This window comes from Heterodontus francisci, chromosome 17 (assembly GCF_036365525.1).
Source record: "Heterodontus francisci isolate sHetFra1 chromosome 17, sHetFra1.hap1, whole genome shotgun sequence".
Taxonomy (NCBI): domain Eukaryota; kingdom Metazoa; phylum Chordata; class Chondrichthyes; order Heterodontiformes; family Heterodontidae; genus Heterodontus; species Heterodontus francisci.
This window is the reverse complement of record NC_090387.1, coordinates 46,615,664-46,635,631: the sequence shown is the minus strand read 5'-3', so window position 1 is coordinate 46,635,631 and position 19,968 is coordinate 46,615,664. Positions and strand designations below refer to the sequence as shown.

Sequence of the window (19,968 nt, the reverse complement as noted above, 5' to 3'; positions counted from 1 at the left end):
GAGGGAATGGCAGAAAACTCAAGCAAGTCTCCTTTGTGTACTGGCATAATGTAGAAAAGAAAACACAGTATTGCCACCAATGCGCCCAGAGTGGAATTGTAGCTACTAAATTGCTGCTGCAGTTATGATGTAATTGATAGGGGCAGTGCCCAAACTTGGTGGTGGTAACAACCTGAATAAATGGAAATCATGATTAATTAATTTACTTAAATATATAGATCAATAGATATGTGTAGTACCTAGATTTTCTTTGGCTACTCAGTTGCAGAAACCAGTCATCGTTTTTAGAAGTCTCCACACTAAATTACTGAGAAACCCACTGTTCGAACTTTATGGTCATACTTTAGGTATTTTCAGAGGTACAGTAGTGCTTATCACTCCCGTAGTGGTCTCAGCATCTTATGTTTAGGGATGTGCCCATACTGCTCAATAGCTATACAATAATGTAATCCAGGGGTGTTAAAATATTGCATCCATGTGATTTGACCCAGAGATTTGTGTGTTTAGTACATTCCCCCATGTGCCTTTCCAAACATCTTGAAGGTGGACTAAGTAAGAGAAAGCTAGAGACAAATTCTTATGCTGCTTTATTTAATGGCACGTGAACATACACAGCAACAGTTAAGATCAGACTCACTTAATGTTTTCACATAATTCAAAATAATGAAAATACTATACTTACATATGTGGGCTGTCTTACATGACTTAGACAAATTAACTTCTAACTGCCCCCGCATGCTAAACCTCAGAGCATGGCCAAAGTTTGCCCTCACAGCTGCCTGTTGCAAAAACCTGAATGACTACCTGTGTCCTTGCCTCTATTTTTATCTTGTATTCATAGCCAGAAGGAGTGGCCTGCCAGACAATCACTGCCAAGCTGCTGGGTCCAAAGACCTCCCAGTATAATGGGTGTGAGGAACATAGGAATATTGCAAATAGGAGCAGGAGTAGGCCATTTGGCCCCTCGAGCCTGCTCTGCCATTCAACTAAATCATGGCTGATCTTCTACATCAACACCATTTTCCCGCACTAGCCCCATATCCCATAATATCTTTAATATCTAGAAATCTATCGATCTCTGTCTTGAATATACTCAATGACTGAGGTTCCACAGTCCTCTGGGGTAGAGAATTCCAAAGATTCACCACCCTCTGAGTGAAGAAACTCCTCCTCGTCTCAGTCCTAAATGGCCTACCTCTTAATCAGAGACTTTTTCCCATGGTTCTAGACCCTCCCAGGCAGGGAAGCATCCTTCTTGCATCTGTTGAGCCTTGTAAGAATTTTATATGCTTCAATGAGATCACCTCTCATTCTTCTAAACTGTAGAGAATATAGTCCCAATCTCTCTTCATAGGACAATCCCACCATCCCAGGGATAAGTCTATTGAACCTCTGTTGCACTCCCTCTATGGCAATTATATCCTTCCTTAGGTAAGGAGACCAAAACTGTACACAATACTCCAGGTGCGGTCTCACCAAGGCTCTATGCAACTGCAGCAAGACCTCTTTACTCCTGTACGCAAATCCTCTTGCAATAAAGGCCAACATACCATTTGCCTTCCTAATTGCTTGCTGCACCTGCATGTTAGCTTTCAGTGGACTTATGAACAAGGACATCAGGTTCCTTTGGACATCAACACTTCCCAATCTTTCACCATCTAAGAAATACTCTGCATTTCTGTTTTTCCTACCAAAGTGGACAACTTCACATTTTTGCACATTATATTCATTTGCCATGTTCTTTCCCACTCATTTAGCCTGTCTAAATCCCCTTGAAGCCTCTTTGTATCTTCCTCACAACTCACATTCCCATGTAGTTTTGTGTTAATAGCAAACTTAGAAATATTACATTTGATCCACACATCCAAATCATTGATATAGATTGTGAACAGCTGGTGTCCAAGCACTGATCCCTCTGGTACCCCACTAGCCACAGCCTGTCAACCTGAGAATGACCCATTTATTCCTACTCTCTGTTTTCCGTCTGTTAACCAATTCTCAATCCATGCCAGTATATTACCCCCAATCCCATGTGCTCTAATTTTGCTTACTGACCTCCTGGGTGAGACCTTATCAAAAGCCTTCTGAAAATCCAAATACACTGCATCCACTGGTTCCCCCTTACCTATTCTGCTAGTTACATCCTTAAAAAACTTGAACAAGTTTGTCAAACATGAATTCTCTTTCATAAATCCATGTTGACTCTGCCCAATCCTACCATTATTTTCTAAGTGTCCAGTTATTACATCCTTTATAATAGGTTCTAGCATTTTCCCACAACTGATGACAGGCTAACAGGTCTGTAGTTCCCCATTTTCTCTCTCCCTCCTTTCTGAAATAGTGGGGTTACATTTGCTACCGTCCAATCTGCAGGAACTGTTCCATTATAGAATTTTGGAAGATGACCACAAACACACCCTCTATCTTTACAGCCACCTCTTTCAATACTCTGGGATATAAATCATCAAGTCTAGGGGATTTATCAACTTTCAGTCCTATTAATTTCTCCTGTCCTACATTTTTACTAATAGTAATTTCTTTCAGTTCCTCTTTCTTGCTAGTCCCTTGGTTCTCTAGTATTCCTGGGAGATTTTTGTATCTTCTTCCATGAAGACAGAAACAAAGGGCTGCATTTTAAAAGCCTGCCGTCAATATAGTCAGCAGGTGGAAAAATTTGCGGCCCGCATGCACGGGGCCCACGTCGCGGAGCTGCTGTGATTCCAAATGCAGTGGCTCATTTGGATGGCCGTCCCTGGCAACAGCATCCGGCACCAATGTGCAGGCGCTGTTGCCATTTTTAAAGGGCTTACAGGCCTAACTGACCATTTAAATTTTTAAAGCAACATTACATTACACATTAATAAAAGATAATGAAATATTTTTCCATCCCCTAACACACCCCCCCAATGGCCTTACATTAAATTCATTGCCTGCTCACCGCCAAAATACTTACCTTGACGAAGTGACCTTCCACCCCCAAAGTTCTTAAACTTTAACCCTCAACAACTTCCCACCATACTCCCAACCAATCCGAGGAGTTTGACCCTGCTTAGCCCTTCCTGCACTGAGAAAAGTAACTCCTTCCCGTCCCCACAGGAGTTGTGTCTCATTTCCCCTAACGGGGATTCAAAGGTGTGGCATTGCCAGCCACCCAAATGAAGATTGGTGCAGCAAATAAGGAGGTGACGGGGCCTTCAGTAATTCAGGTAGGTACATTTATATAAATATGGAAATTGTGGTCCTGTTGCCAAGTGGCGGGGGGCTGGGGGGTGGGGGGGCGGAGGTGGTGCGCTGCCATGAGGCCTCTTCGTCTCCATTGAGATCGGGATGGGGCCTGCCGGTGTTGGAGTCAGTGGCGGGCCTAATCCATGGTGATCTTCATGCACCCCACCACCGTTCCCGGCATCAGAGACCCTTTAAAGTCCAGCCCAAAGTATTTGTTTAGTTTCTCTACCATTTCCTTATGCCCCACTATAAATTCTCCTTTTTCTGCCTGCAGTGAGCCCACATTTGTCTTTGCTGATCTTTTCTTTTTTCCATACCTATAGTTACAGTCCATTTTTAAGTTGCTTGCTAGTTCCAGGTACTATTTTCTCTTCCTTTATGAGTTTCTTGGTTATCCTTTGCTGAATTCTAAAATGCTCCCAATCCTCAGGCTTACAACTTTTTTTGGCAACTTTATAAGTCTCTTTCTTTGATCTATTACAATCTTTAACTTCTCTTGTTAGCCATGGTTGGATCACCTTTCCTGTTGGGTTTTTGTGCCTCAAAGGAATGTAAGCTTGTTGTAGACCATGTGTTAATTCTTTAAATGCCAGCCATTGCCTGTCTACCTTCATACCTTTTAATGTAGTTTCCCAATCTACTACAGCCAATTTGCCCCTCATACCTTAGTAGTTTCCTTTGTTTAGATTTAAGACCTAGTTTTGGATTGAATTATATAACTTTCAAACTTAATGTAAAATTCTATCATATTATGATCACTCTTCCCTAGGGTCTCCTTTACAATGAGATTATTAATTAGGCCTTTCTCACTGCACAATACTAGATCTAAAATAGCCCATTCTCTAGTTGGTTCCTCAACATACTGTTCTAAAAAAAATCAAGGGTGAAGGTGCTTATCAATTACCAAAACAAAGCTAACAAAATAGTCTTTGGGGAAAATTAGCATTTTAGTCATGTTCTAGATCAGTGTATTTAAATAAAAACTCTTGAGTACAGTTTGCTTTAAAAAATATAAAAGCAACCTTCTGTTACGAATCCTTTCTGTGATAAAACAGTCAAATGTGATGTCCAAATAAATAGTTTCTAATAACCTGAAAAGTCCTCAGAGCTTGCATGTAGGCTAGAAAGAGCCAAGACTTTAGAGGTCCTCAGGTATGCCCAGAGATTTACCAGAAAAATACATGCATGGAATGCTGGGTAAGTTTTCTGCTGTTTGTCCAGCTAGGCCCATCTTTGTTGGAGTTTTGGTTAAAAGCATAACCTGCAGTTGAATGGGAAGTATCCCAATCTCCAGTCACATGTCTAACCCTCCAGAATCCATCAGTGAGTCAGGCTAGATGGTCAATTGTCAACAGTCCCTGAAATACTGCAATCTTTTCTGGCTCTGGTATTGGACTAGTGAGTGTGCTACCAAGAATTGAGTTCTTTCCAATCTACCATTGGTGGGTGTGCCATTATGGAGCCAACCGAACCATAAAGAGAACACTTTTACTGTGGTATACATTGATCAAACTTATCACTGACTTAAGAAAAATAATCTATTGGTGATGAGGACAACAGCTTAATATTATGCAATGCTCCAATGAAGGGCCCTACCCAGAACTGTCTTTCTCTTTCAAATACTGACTGGCCTGTGCATTTCTGGAATTTTGTTTTATTTCTAATCACAAACCCTTGGGTTGAGAATACAGAGAATGGATGTGCCACTCAATAAATATTTTCAAGGGCGAAGTTGTCTAGGGAATGTAAAACAGATGATAACCCATACTTCACCTAACTTAGGAATGCACTGTCATCTAAATTATCACTGCAATTCACAATGACTTACAAATGGCAAGAGCATTTTACAAAGAACTGCACCTTTCCATGCTTCCATCATTCAGTGTTGAGCTATAATAGGTTGGGAACTGTCTTTGAAGCCAGTTAACAGTGAAATGTAACAGTTTATCCAGCTGTTTTCAAGTAGATACAACTCTGAGTCCCCCTGGAGAGCATGAATAAAACAGGTTGTGTATGTTGAATGAGCCACATACTGGGCATACGTTTTCAAGTAGCAGAATTAAAGATTGAGTGTCCTTTGTGGCCTGAAACCTAAACACAATTCTGTGTTATTTTCTGGGGAAAAAAGTTACAGAAAGTTGTAATGCTATATTATTTCAGTTGGTTTTGTCAGGCAAGCAGGGATTTCAGACATTTTATTCAGCTTGATTACAATGGAGCAAAATCAGAAGTAATATTGTAGATTTACCTTTCTCATTCCCAGGGCCCTACCAAATTCACCGCCAAATTTTACAAATTTCACAGTCATGACATTTTAAGAATTGTGAATTTCACGATTTCACTTATTTAAATCATAAATTTCACGGCGTAGCAACAAACCATGAAAATGATCTATTTAAAACAAAAAAAGACAAGGGAAGTTTCTGGTTTAAAATGGTATTTATTATATACTCAAAAACTATTGTGAAAAGCTGACTGTAAACAGGTCACATTCTTTACTCACTGAAGTCAGTATACCACCATCAGCGTGCAGAATTTGGCTTCCAAATTCTTTCGCTTGATGTGCTGCAGTAATGGTTGTGGCTGTTTTTAATTTGCTCATTCTGGCATTCTCACTTGTCTGTTAATACTTGAGACTGCTTCTCTCTGAACTGCACTGGAAGCCCTCCCTCATCTACCAATCAGTGTGTTGACCCTTGTGTCAATCACTAAAATGCGTAAAGTTCATAACATGCTCAGCAATCAGCGAGGTGAGCCTTGTGTCAATGAACAAAACATGCGATGTTCGCAAAATGGCTGATTTCATGGAGGACCTGAGATTTCACAGTCCGTGATGTATTTTTCACGGCCGTGAATTGGTAGGGTCCTACTTGTATACCTCTATACAGAACTTCTCAGATATCTCCATTCCCAGCTGAAAAATCTTCTCCAGGCTTCTCAGGTGCTAAATGGCCTCCTAAGCCTTCAATATGGCAGACAGGCATGCAGTGCAAGCACATTATGAGCTATAAGTGCACTGCAAGCCATATTGGAAAAAGGTCACAAAATTGGCGAGCAGTGCCTATGCGAGAAATAGGTGTCAGGCCATTTGCATGCGCTGCATGCAGGAAAACCAGGTCTATGCGTGACCCAACAGGTGGTTCTTAAAGGGATCGCTGCAGACCGCAACAAAATGGATGTTTCTAAAATGTACTTACCTGAATGTGGAGCCAGGAGAAGCAGGAGCTTGCCTCCTGACCCCACATTCAAAGAATGCAGTTCGCTGCCAGACACCGATCCAACCCTCACCCTCCACTCCCCACCCTGATCACCACCACTGCCCTCTCCAATTGACATTAATCCCCACCCACCCCCACCCATGACTGGCACCAATCACCACTGATTCACCAACACCCCAACCCTCAAATGCCACCAATTTCTCACCCTCAATTGCTGCTACCTTCTTCCAGGACCAAACCAGGAACAAAGAGTGGTGTTTTCCAAATTTCTATGTCTTTTAGTAATGACAAGTGGTGTCATAGTACAGAGTGATGTGCTTGTTATTGGTGCCAATTGGCAGCCCATATTCAATATGCAGATACTTCACACTTGTATATACTTCAGGTGATGATTTGTAAGCATCCATTCCCTAATACTTAGGAATATTTTGTATGCATGATCATGGGGGTGTCCAACCTGTTATCTCAGTGGACCAAACACCAAGTAGCCTTATTGTTAAATCAATGTTCCCATTCATTTCTGTATATTTCAGCTTTCAGATAACGAATCTTGGTGTTCCTTTTTAGGATTTAACCATCAATGAATCAAATTGCCCTTTCCTGAGTTCCAGGTCTATTATGTTAAAATGGGACAAAGCTGCAAGTGATAAATAATAGAACTAAGCTTCAAGAGCTAGTTTGCCAGAGCTCAGAAGCCACATGTGGGCTGGATTTTGTAGAGCTGGCGAGATTTACCGGACCAGGCCGAAAAGGTGGGGGGAATCCCACCTCAGCCTTTTTGAGCCCCAGGGCATGATCCTTCATTTTTTTGGAAGTGACGTTTCCAGCATGAGATCGCCATCCCTTTAAAGATGGGGATCCCGCCTCCGAGAGCTACCAGCCAATCATAGGGCCAACAGCTCAGCTGTGTCAGCAGCGCCACCAGGAGTGGTGGCCACTGCCTGTACTGCAGAGGCTTTGGATCCAAACCCAGTGCTGGAACCCCGGACTTCAGGTAAGTGAGGCGGGGTCACCGGGGCAGTCCAGAAGGCCCCAGCGAGGGAGGGGGGGGGGGGGGGGGCTGTGGGTAGGGGGAGTAGGTGTGAAGTCCGGGGGAGGGGGGTCCATGGAGGTAGAGGTTTTGCTGGCAGAAGTCCTCTGTGGGCCATAGATTGCCCATGGAGAACGGTCCCCTCAAGACCACGAGGAGGTGCCTCGTATTAATAGGCAGCAGGGGAAGAGGCCCTTAAGTAGCTGTCAATAGGCCACTTAAGGGCCTCAATTGGTCTCTGGGTGGGAGGGCCGTCGCCAGCCAAATCGCCTGACGATGGGGCAGCAACGAGCCCTCTGCACCACCCGCACCCCCACCCCAGCCTCCCGTTGTGATTCTATGGGCCTCCCCGCCTCTGACTCTGTCTTGGGGGGCCCATAAAATCCAGCCCATGGCCTCAGGGCTGGAAGTTTGGACACTATGCTTTACCACACAGTATAAATATCTAATAGAGAGATTGCATAGTACATACAGCATTTGAAAGATCTGGAAAGCTCTTTGTCTTTTTGTCATAAAGTATAAAGTTTATAATGACTGAAGCTTGCAGTTTTCCACAACAATCAATGAACACTGTTAAATTGATGATTACAGCATACTAATTTGTGAATTATTCTAAAATTGTTGCCTTTTTTGTATCACTTAGATGCCTGTGTGCTATTACCTTTTATGACTGTTTAAAATTTTCTAAAACTTTTTTGTTAACAGGCAAATAATAAAGCTGAAGAGAAAGGTGCCAAACCAAAGCGTGGATTTAGCAACAGAGGGGTCCAAGTACAGATAAACAGAGAAGTGTTTGAAGGTACAGAAAAATTACATATTTTCTGAGCAGCAGTGGTCACTCGTGAGTGTGCCTTGGCAATACATTTACAGAGTTACACCCCAATATATGTGTCTATCTGGTATGTTGGTATGTATATTAAACCAGAGTCATCACATGTGCTAGGGTTGTATCAGTTGTATCAGATCTGTTACAGTGTGTCGAGCAACCTTGTTCTGAACTAATTTGTATATTAGCATGGACCCATTACATATACTGAGTGATATTACTTGTACTATGCCTATATTACTGCTTGTATCAGGACATAAGAGCCACAGGTTCCCTGTGTAACCACTGAAGTTGTAATGTTGTGCTTTTAGATTGTTGTATTCCTCAGAAAAGTAGGGTACCTGCATTGTTTTTGTACTTGTTGACACTAAAATACAGGTTTGAGATTGATTTTACAACCTAAATTTCCTACTACACTATAAATGTGTCTGTCTTTATATGATGACTGTTTTCCAACACTTTTACCGACAGATCTTATACAATGTGTATTTAAATGTTCATAATTACTGCAGCAAGGAGACTACATCCAATAATGTCACTGATGCTACAGAAGCGTCTTAAAGAGAATTGTTAAGAAAAAACTTACATTCATATAAAACATTTCACATCTTCAGAAAATACCTAAAAACTCATCATATGCTATCCTATTAAAATGGCAAGCAATGACGTGCCAGGCTTGCCCATTTCCAACAAGCACTACTGTTACTACCTCAGTGAGATCATTAATGTGAAAAATACAAGATATGAACCCCCAGACCAATTAAAAAAATTGCACAAGATTTCACATTTTAAGACTTTTATAATAACAACTAAACAAAAAGATATCCCCATTAACTGAATAGTACTTTGTAAGTAGCTGATTTCCTAAATTACAAAGAAAGGTATTTACTTATTAAAATACTTGAAAACCTCACACCTCACTTACAAATTACAGAGTCCTCTTTGATGGCAAAATCCTTTGCAGTTGTAAGTCCCAAACTCCTCCCAGTTGCAATAGGTTGGATTTCCCAGACATTTTAAAAAATCAATGGCCTCTTCGCTCACTTGTCTGAACACTTTTGATCTGGACATCCATGAAAAAGGTAATTTTTGGTGATCATGTTGGGCTTTTACTTCTCTGCGAACTTTTAACTTTCAAAACAGGTTCAGGTCTTTGCAGCCTTTCACTGTCTCAGGTTTCCAAGAGCAGGGTTTTTTTTCTCTCTCTCTCTCTCTCGGCTGCCACCACTGGTTGCCTTCCTTATAGCCTCCTCTGAGGTTGCAATTGTTGGGTTTTCTTCTTACAGCCTGTCTGTCTTTAGCAAATCAGTTGAATTTATCTGGACTCAAAAGTCAATAGCTTGCTATCCTGTTCAATTATGCAAAGTCCAGAAGTCTGGTTTCACAGAGCCACCTGGGGCTTCCATTATTCCCAGGTTTTAACAGCTGCTTGGTACATTTGCATCTTCAGAATCACTGACTCCTTGTTTCTGACCCAAATGTCTGGGAGAATGAAACCCATTGTCGTTCATGTGTTCCCCTGCAGTCTCTATTTTTCAAAAAAAAGTCTTTGATCTTTGTTCTTTGTCGTCCTGGTAATCAAGATTTCTGTCTTGTCCTTTCGCAGAGTGGATGTGAGGTCACCTGACTTTCCAGACTCCATCTTAAACTTTTAAAAATCACAGTTTTTAAAACATAATCATGTTACAAAGTCCAGTGTTCATAACACCTTGCCCCTAAAAATAGAAAATTCATTATCGTAGTAATGATTTTGCTTACAAAATAATCACATATAACATTGTAAACATTTTCATTATTAACATTTTACACTTTACACAGGTAATAACAGTATTTTATGGTTTTGAGTTGTTTGCCTCCATTATACCCTTTATTTAAATTTTGGATGGAGCATCAACAATTGCATTGCTGTTTCCTGCAACATGTACAATCTTTAGGGTAAATGGTTGTAACATTAAACTCCACTGAAATTATCTGGCATTCTTGATTTTGAACTTCTCCAGAAATTGTAATGAATTATGTGTTGTGTATTGTGTTAACATAGATCAAGTGTTGTTGAAAGAAGTCTTGGGGTTCTTTGTAGGGCTAAAGAATAACTCATTTATTATATACAGTTATAACTATTTCCGCTCTCTACAAGCTTGTATAGCCAGCACACCTCGTGCTGCTTCTAGCTTCTTCCCAGCCAAATACCCATGTGACTATTACATCATCATCATCACTACAGTGGGAGGGGTTTGCTCTCACTGTCTCAACCTTAACCTTTCAGGCCCTTATACTACATTATGATCGGTGTAAACTGTTGTTTCCCCTTGGCCATTATTGATGTATACTTCAAAATGTTGAAGGGCCAATATGAGACCTCAAGCCTCCTTTTCAATAGTGGAGTACTACTTCTGGTACTTATTGAGTTTTCTAGAAAAATAACTGACTGGTCGTTTGATTCCAGTATCATCATCCTGGAGTAATATTGCTCCTACTCCTACATCACTGGCATCAACCTTAAAAGGCTTGCCAAAATTTGGTGTTACTAGAACAGCTTCATTTATTAAAATGGTCCTTAACTTTTCAAACACCATTTGACTGGATTCTGTCGACTGGATCTTGACGTCATTTTTGAATAAATTCGTCAGTGGAGTTACTACGGTACTGAAGTTAGGGACAAACTTTTGGTAGAACACACACATCCCGAGGAATAATAGTGTCTCCCTTTTTGTCTTGGGGAATGGGAAGTTTATTACTGCCTGAAATTTAGCTTCCCTAGGCAACACTTGACCTTGACCCACCACATGCCCAAAATAGGTGACCTTAGCCTTAGCAAACTCGCTCTTCGCTAAGTTTACTACAAAATTGGCTCCCTCTAAGCTTTAGAACAGAGCCTTTAAATGTTTAACATGGTCTTCCCAAGTGTCACTGTATACCAACAGATAATCAAGGTACGCAACACAATTGCTTAGTCCAGCAATCACCAAGTTAGTCAACCTTTGAAATGTGGCTGGTGCATTTTTCAGACCAAATGGCATGACTTTACAATGAAATAGGTTATCTGGGCTCATAAAGGGGGAAGTTTCTTTAGCTTGTTCAGTCAAGGGGATTTGCCAATAACTTTTCAGCAAATCAATCTTGCTAATAAAGACTGAATTCCCCACTTTGTCAATACAATCCTCAAGTCGTGGGATTGGATAACAGTCTGTTTTAGTTATTGCATTGACTTTCTGATAATAAATACAAAATCTTTTGGAACCATCTGGTTTTGGTCCTAGTACCACTGGTGAACTCTAGCTACTTTGACTAGGTTCAATTATATCATTCTTTAGCAGATATTGAACTTCCTCTCTGACCTGAGCCACTTTATCAGGATTGAGTTGAGAGGGTTCTGTTTAATGGGTGTAGCTGCTCCTACATCAATCCCATGAATAGCCAGAGGTATTTGACCTGGCTTATCTGCACATATTGCTTTAAACTCTTGTAGCAGATCCGCTATGTCCCTTTTATGCTGTTCAGAAAATGAGTGTAGAACTGTATCTAAATTTTCTAACAATTCTATGTTTGCCAGGTTCACTGTAGGGGGTTCAAACTGAGAGTTCTCAGTCTCTGCTCCTTCCTCCAGTCTATTGACAGTAACACTGTCCTTAATCTCCTCTTCTGTCATTTGACATACATTTACTGGCTGACAAGGTTCACAGTCAACATTCACGTGACACACTGTTTGGGGATGGATTTTATGTTTGTGGTGGGGGTCTCAGCCACTGGCTAATGCACGAGCGAAAGCCCTGAGTTGCCTCCTTTGGGGAAGGCCCACCGCATTACGTGCCAATTAAACACTTAAATGGACAGTGGCTGGCCAATCAGAGGCTGGCAGCTCTTTTACTGAGCAGCGCCACTGCAGAGGCAGTGGCTGCTGCTGGTACAGCATGCACCGGAGGCAAGGGACCCAGGCAAAAAGTGAGTCAGGGTTGGAGGAATTTTGTGGGGTGGGGTTGAGGGGAGGGGGTTGTTGAGGGTCAGCAGCAAGGGAAGTGGGGTGGCTCTCAGCGGGTTGTGAGGTCATCTGACTTTCCGGACTCCATCTTAAACTTTTAAAATGCATAATTTTTAAAACATAATCATGTTACAAAGTACATTATTCATAACAGCTACCCCTTAATATTCAACGACATTACCATTGTGGAATCCCCCACCGTCAATGTCTTGTAATTCACATTTGAGCAGAAACTCAACTGGACCAGCTACATAAAATGCTGTGGCTACAAGAGCACATCAGAGGCTGGGTACTCTGCAGTGAGTAGCTCACCCCCTGACTCTCCAAAGCCTTTCTATCACCTACAAGGCACAAGTCAATAGTGTGATGGAACACTCTCCACTTGCCTTATTATACCATAATTTACTTACAAGCAAGAACATTCCAAACATCTATTAACATCTGTGTCCTTGATTTAATGTTACATACTGAAGCAACAGTTAAAAGTGGCTTGGCTAGTACTGCTAACTCAACGTAAACCCACGTCCCACACAGCCTGTTAGAACACAACACTGCTGTCCTTTTCTCATTTGCTTAATTTATATACTTAAACATACCTATTTTATTTCCCTTCTCTTTGTTTTTTCATTCTAGCTATGGTTGGGTGAGATGACAAGAAGTGCACGATATATAAGTTTCCACATAGGATAACAAATCTAGCAGTGTAATCTTTACTATAACTTGGTAACTGCAACAGCGATGACATAATTGAGTTTTAAATGGGATTTTACAACATGATAGCCCTGTTTATTAATGTATTGAAATGTAATTTTTTCTTTGTTGAACATCCATACTCAGAAGGTAATGATTGTGAAGACATTCAAACCTATGGAAATGTCCAGAAATGTAAAGATGAGTGCACAAAGGCAGACAGCATCATTCTAATTGAACCAGAGGCAACATTTCATTTTGAAGGAAGAATCTCGCCGCATCAGCCCCCAGAGACAGCTGCCAAACACAAAGACCCTCCGGGGGCTCCAATGATGACAAATAAATCTGGTGGTGCCAGCAGAAAAAAGATCTCTGCTGCAACAAGAAGAGTGAAAGAAGTTCCTCAGGAAATTAAAGAATACACACAGAGTCGGAACTCAGCAGAAGACAACCTGAATGAAATGACTAAAACTAACGCAGACAATGAGGCATATAAAATGGAAGGAGTTGAAAGAAGTCAGGGAAAAGAGACTAATAAGACAAAACTGACTGCCATGACTGGAGCCCCTGAGGTCAGTCTGGCTGCTACTCGGTCAAAGCTTGATGGAAGCACCACATTACTTCTGGAAAGGTAACCTTTAAACTTCAATAACTCATCAATCTGTTCTGTATCCTTAGCTTTCAAACGTATGATTTTCTTCTATAGTTATATCATTGATCAATCCTATTTAGAATAGAAAATATCTATAAACAAATAGCATGGAACTGAACAGTTGGATTACGAATGCAAAGTTTGAACCAGTTACCCAAAGAAAGTGAATAACTTATTACAATTAATTTTGCTGCCTTAAAAAGAAAAATATCATTTATGAGCTACATTTTTCTTTTAAATTTTTTAAAAACAAATTACATCTCACATTTACTAGCCTGTTTTTATTTGGTTTCAAAATAAAACATTGTTGACCCTGTCTATCACAAGGTAACTACAGACAAGAATGGCCATTTGGCCCATTTTTTTCATCTACCCGAAAAGATTCTAAAATTCTCCTATTGTACCAGCTAGTTATTTCCTAAAAGTTTCTTGTATTTTTGTTTCCACTATTTTCCTGGAAGCCTATTCCACATGTTGATCACTCTTTGTGTAAAGAACAATTATGACAGTAATCATTATTTGCCTTTTGCTAATTTGAATCTATATCCCGGTTATGGCCATGTGGTGAGGGGTGTTGGTGGCTCCCACTGTTCAACTCCCTACTGACAGCAGCAAGTGTTTTTGTTATTAGGGTTTTAACCCCTTTGTGTTTAATTTGTCAAATAAACAGACAGTGACAGGATTTCTTGTAGGTTTAAAACAGAAGATTAATTATTTATTGAGCAATATGCCTTATCCCGAAATTGTCGCAACTGCACCCACTCACGCATTCACTCGCACACACACAAGAAGAGACTGAGAGGAAAAGAGATAAGTGGTTTGAAGTGAGGTAGGATTTCGGGGTTCATGGTAGACCTGTTGAATTCTCTCAGATGTCAAGTTCTCTTTAATTGCTGGCCTGAGGTGTTTGTAGATTTCTCTGTTGGTTGAAAGTTCCGTTTGAAGACAGGGGATCACTTCCAATTCTCTGCTGCACAAGTTGAAATGCAGAATTCACTGCTGGGCACCTTCCTTTTTGGCTTGCTGGATTTTCTCCCAGCTCTCAGCTGGATAAGCTTTGATGATGCTTTTTCCTGGGTCTCTGTTTCTCTCTCTCTCCAAAGAGCTACCTTTAAAGCTACTGCAGTGCATCTTGTAGCTCTCTCTTATCTTGCCTCTATTGGGAGACAGAGATATTCCTTCCTGTGGTGACTGACAATGGCCAAGAATGTGGCTACTTCACATCTTCTTTGTTTCAAGAAGAACCCATTCAAGTCAAAAATGTCTCTTGAAAGGTTGAGGATGGGTGTAATTGACACCTCTTAGCTTTGAATGTATGTTTTTGTTCTTGCGAGACAGTTTGAATAAATAAAGGCATTTTGTCCTTCGGTGGCCATTTTGAAACACATTGGCCACTTTTTAAAAAGAAAAGTCAATTTTTATAACTCTTCAGGTTGAGTTCTGGTATTTTCAATCACTGCACTTCACGTAAGATCACAGTCTTCTTGTCCAACTTTATTTTTCTTATTATTTTTCTTATTCATTCATGGGATGAAGGTGTCACTGGCAAGGTCAGCATTTATTGCCCATCTCTAATTGCCCTTAAGCAGGTGGTGGTGAGCCACCTTCTTGAACAGCTGCAGCCCGTGTGGTTTAGGTACACCCACCAATCTGTTTTGTCAGGAATTCCGGGATTTCGACCCAAAGACAATAAAGGAACGGTGATATATTTCCAAATCAGGATGCTGTGTGAATTTGAGGGGAACGTATGGGTGGTGGTGTTCCCATGCACTTGCTGCCATTGGCATTCTAGAGGGTAGAGGTCACTGGTTTGTGAGGTGCTATCGAAGAAAACTTGGTGAGTTACTGCAGTGCATCTTGTAGATGGTACACACTGCAGCCACATTGGGCTGTTGGTGGAGACAGTGAATGTTTAAGGCAATGGATGGGGTGTCAATCAAGCAAGCTGCTTTGTCCTGGATGGTGTTGAGTTTCTTGAGCATTGTTGGAGTTGCACTCATCTAGTAAAGTGGAGTGTATTCTAACACACTTTCCAACTTCTGCCTTGTATATGGCGGCAAGACTTTGGAGAGTAAGGAGGGGAGTTACTTGCCACAGAATACCCAGCTTCCGACTTGCTTTTGTAGCCATAGTATTTATGAGGCTGTTCCAGTTAAGTTTCTGGTCAATGGTGATTTTTTAGGATGTTGATGGTGGGGCTTCAATGAGGGGAATACTGTTGAAATCAAGAAGAGGTGTTTAGATTTTCTTTTGTTGAAGATGGTTATTGTCTGTCACTTATGTGGAATGAATGTTACTTGCCACTTATCAACCCAACCCTAAATGTTGTCCAGGCCTTGCTGAATGTGGGTACGGACTGCCTCATTATCTGAGGAGTTACAAATGGAACAGAACACTGTGCAATCATCAGCAAACATCCCTATTTCTTACCTTATGTTGGAAGGAATGTCATTGGCAAAGCAGCTGAAGATGTTTTGGCCTAGGGCACTGCTCTGGGGAACTCCTGCAGCAATGTCCTGGGGATGAGGCAATTAGCCTTCAACAACCACAACCATCTTTCATCGTGCTAGAAATGACTGCAGCCGGTGGAGAGTTTTTTTCCCTGATTCCCATCAATTTCAATTTTACTAAGACTTTTTGATGCTACACTTGGTCTAATACTGCCTTGATGTCAAGAGCAGCCACTCTAACCTCACCTCTGGAATTCAGCTCTTTTGTCAATGTTTGGATCAAGGCTGTAATGAGATCTGGAGCTGAGTGGACATGATGGAACTCAAACTGAGCATTAGTCAGCAGGTTATTGCTGAGTAAGTACCATTTGATAGCACTGTTGACGACACCTTCCATCACCTTTCTGATGATTGAGAGAAGGCTGATGGGTCGGTACTTGGCCAGATTGAATTTGCCCTGCTTATTGTGGACAGGACATACCTGGGAATTTTTTTGCTTTAATGGTAGATACCAGTGTTGTAGCTGTACTGGAACAGCTTGGCTAGAGGTGTGGTTAGTTCTGGAGCGTAAGTATTCAGCACTTCTGGGATATTGTCAAGGCCCATAGCCTTTGTCATCCTGTGCACTCAACCATTGCTTGATACCATGTGGAGTGAATCGAATTGGCTGAAGACTGGCTTCTGTGCTAGTGGGGATGTTAGTAGGAGCCAAGATGGATCCACATTTCAGCACTTCTGGCTAAAGATGATTATAAATGTCTCAGCCTTGTCTTTTGCACTGACCTGCTGTGCTCCCCGATCATTGAGAATTTGAATGTTCATGGAGCCTTCTCCTTCCATTAATTGTTTAACTGTCCACCACCATTCATGATTGGATGTGTCAGGACTGCAGAACTTTGATCTGATCCATTGGTTGTGGTATCGCTTAGCTCTGTCTTTGACATGCTGCTTCTGCTGTTTAGCATGCATGTAGTCCTGTGTTGTAGCTTCACCAAATTGGCACCTCATTTTTAGGTACACCTGGTGCTGCTCCTGCCATGTTCTTCTACACTTTTCATTCTACGAGTGTTGGTCCCTTCGCTTGACGGTAATGGTAAAATGAGCTTTATTCCGGGCCATGAGATTACAGATTGTGTTGGAACACAATTCTGCTCCTGCTGATGGCCCACAGCATCTCCTGGATAGCCAGTTCTGAGGTGCTACATCTGTTCTGAATCTATCCCATTTAGCTAAGTGGCAGTGTCACACAACACAATGGAGGATGTGCTCAGTGTGAAGACAGTACTTCATCTCCACAAGGATGTTGTGGTGGTCACTGCCACCAATACTATCATTGACAGGTGCATCTATGACAGGTAAACTGGTGACAGGAGGTCAAGTAAGTTTTTCTTCTTTGTGTTGGTTCTCTCACCACTTGCTGCAGGCCCAATATGGTAGTTATGTCCTTCACAACTCAGCTAATCTTTGCTGAAAAAGTGAAACAACTAATTATCATAGTTTCCTTATCCCCCGCTCTTCACCATTAAAGTCATTGGTGAGATCATGTTTACTTAATTAATACCACAGTGATTGCAACATGCAATTAAAGCTATGCAGATGGTTCTGGAGGGCTCAGAATCAGTATTTAGTGCTCAGCAGTTTGTCTGAGGATATTTTTTTTTAGTGATTTGTTCTAGGAATTTCATTGAGACCTTAATCCTCAATTAAATAATAAAAGAAAGTGCTTTGACAGCCAGTCACATTCTGAGTTCCTTCTGACTGATATTATTTTTATATTAACATTTATTGAACTTGAGTGCATGGATAGCATGGACAGCCTTGGTTAATAAAATCTGGCTAGGGATTGTATGCAGTTTGAAAGACAACCCTATGCATGCGAGTCCTTTCTTAATGTTTAGAGAGAGTTTAGAGAGATACAGCACTGAAACAGGCCCTTCGGCCCACCGAGTCTGTGCCGACCATCAACCACCCATTTATACTAATCCTAGTCTAATTCCATATTCTTACCACATCCCCACCTGTCCCTATATTTCCCTACCACCTACCTATACTAGGGACAATTGCTAATAGCCAATTTACCTATCAACCTGCAAGTCTTTGGCATGTGGGAGGAAACCGGAGTACCCGGAGGAAACCCACACAGACACAGGGAGAACTTGCAAACTCCACACAGGCAGTACCCAGAATTGAACCCGGGTCGCTGGAGCTGTGAGGCTGCGGTGCTAACCACTGCGCCACTGTGCCGCCCATATGTTGATGTATATATTTATGTTTCAGTACAAACTCATCAGCCAAATTAAACCCAACCTGTACATTCGTATTGTAACCTGTCCCCACATTATCAATTTGGGGCCATTTTTTCTAAATGTGCCCATTAATAACCTGTTGTTTCCTTCTGTCTTGGGCCCCATGCCCTTGGCTATGTATCAGAAATAGGCTGCACCATTCCCAATTCCTCACTATGCCTGCTGTGTCCCATTCCAATTATTTTCCAGCAAATTGTTGCATGAATTTGCCACTGAAGCAGCAGGAAGCACAATAGTTCCCAGTCAATGTCGCCATTGCAGGACACTCTAAGCCATTTTTTTCTTGTTGCAGACTGTCAACCTTATATTTCTCCTGTCTTCAGCCCTCAGGATCAACTCTGTGTCTCTTTTTCTGCACTACCTCAAGTGCTTAAATATCTCCCTTTGTCTCAGCAACCAGAACTAATATGATCAGACCTGAGCACTAGATAGTCTAGCCACAACATCCTTTGACTGGTTGTCTACAGCTTTAGACATGTAGCTCACACTCTTCAATATAAAGTGCCAGATATGGGACAGATTTGGTAGCAAAGAAATTGGATTATGTTACAGAAACATTTCCAATGCCATATAAATCAGATATTACAAATATTAGAAAGAGGAAACTGTCATCCTATGAGCCAAGTTACATGGAAACTTTGGTCTCAAGAGCAAACTATGGCATCACCTAGTCTCCATACATACATTCGTATATTTAGTGATTTAGAAACCTTGCCTTGTCAACATGCTTAACAGTGACTTAAAGCAACTGAAGCAACAGAAAAACTGCTGTTTAATTAATGCTGCAATTATTTCACAGGGCTTCTGACACAATACAGGGAATGCCATTGAGTCCCACTGAAAAGGCAAATCCAGAGGTAATAACCACCAAGGAGCTTGTGTCTGCAACATGTGAAGGGATGAAAGAACCCCATAAAAAATATAACGAACAGCAAAAACCCAAAGAAAACACACAACCTGTTATATTACAGAACACAGCACAAAACGAAAGACTCAGCAAATTATCCAAACCATCTGTAACCCATGAAAAAGTTTTAGAAAACATCAAAATGCAAACAGGCCAAAAAAGTGAGAAAAATGCTCAGAGCAGTCAAAATAAAGTAGAAAACAAGTGCAAATCAGAAATAGTTAGTATATCAAAGGATTCAAAAGGAATTCAGAAAGCAAGCAAAGAACCTGAGAAAATCACAGAAGTGAATGATTTGGCAAAGAGGGAAACAGATTCTACAAAGATCACAAACAAGGCAAAAGAAAACAAGGAACCCGTTGAGAAGCCAGAAGATCACATCATTATTGGTGAGTTGATATTTCATAATCCCATCATAATTTCCAACATCAAATATTTCACTTTCAACCATATTTGTAAAACTGTAATGTGATGCCAATTATAAAAGTTTTTCTTTTCTTTTCCAGATGATAGTCCACCACCTCCAGCCCCCTTCAGTCATCGCATAGTGACCACCAAGCAAATTCTTGTAACCTCCTCATACACAGTTCATTACAATGAGGTGCTGGGAGGGTAGGTTATTCTTCAGATCTTTCAATCATTTTGGTCAAATACTGATAAATAAAAACCTGAAGAATGGAGATAG

General features: G+C 41.1%; 1 protein-coding gene across 2 annotated transcripts in view; it reads left to right on the top strand.

Annotated features, from left to right (window-relative positions):
- The window catches only part of mylk3 (myosin light chain kinase 3), a 93,925-nt gene that overhangs the window by 58,225 nt on the left and 15,732 nt on the right, over positions 1-19,968 (top strand). Inside the window, exons 4-7 of one of the 2 annotated variants that reach the window (XM_068049367.1) lie at positions 8,179-8,272; positions 13,119-13,599; positions 19,176-19,672; positions 19,790-19,895. In XM_068049367.1, coding sequence (XP_067905468.1) covers positions 8,179-8,272; positions 13,119-13,599; positions 19,176-19,672; positions 19,790-19,895 — 1,178 coding nt within the window. Of the gene's footprint in view, positions 1-8,178; positions 8,273-13,115; positions 13,600-19,175; positions 19,673-19,789; positions 19,896-19,968 lie in introns of both variants that reach the window. The other variant, XM_068049366.1, reaches the window with a different exon arrangement.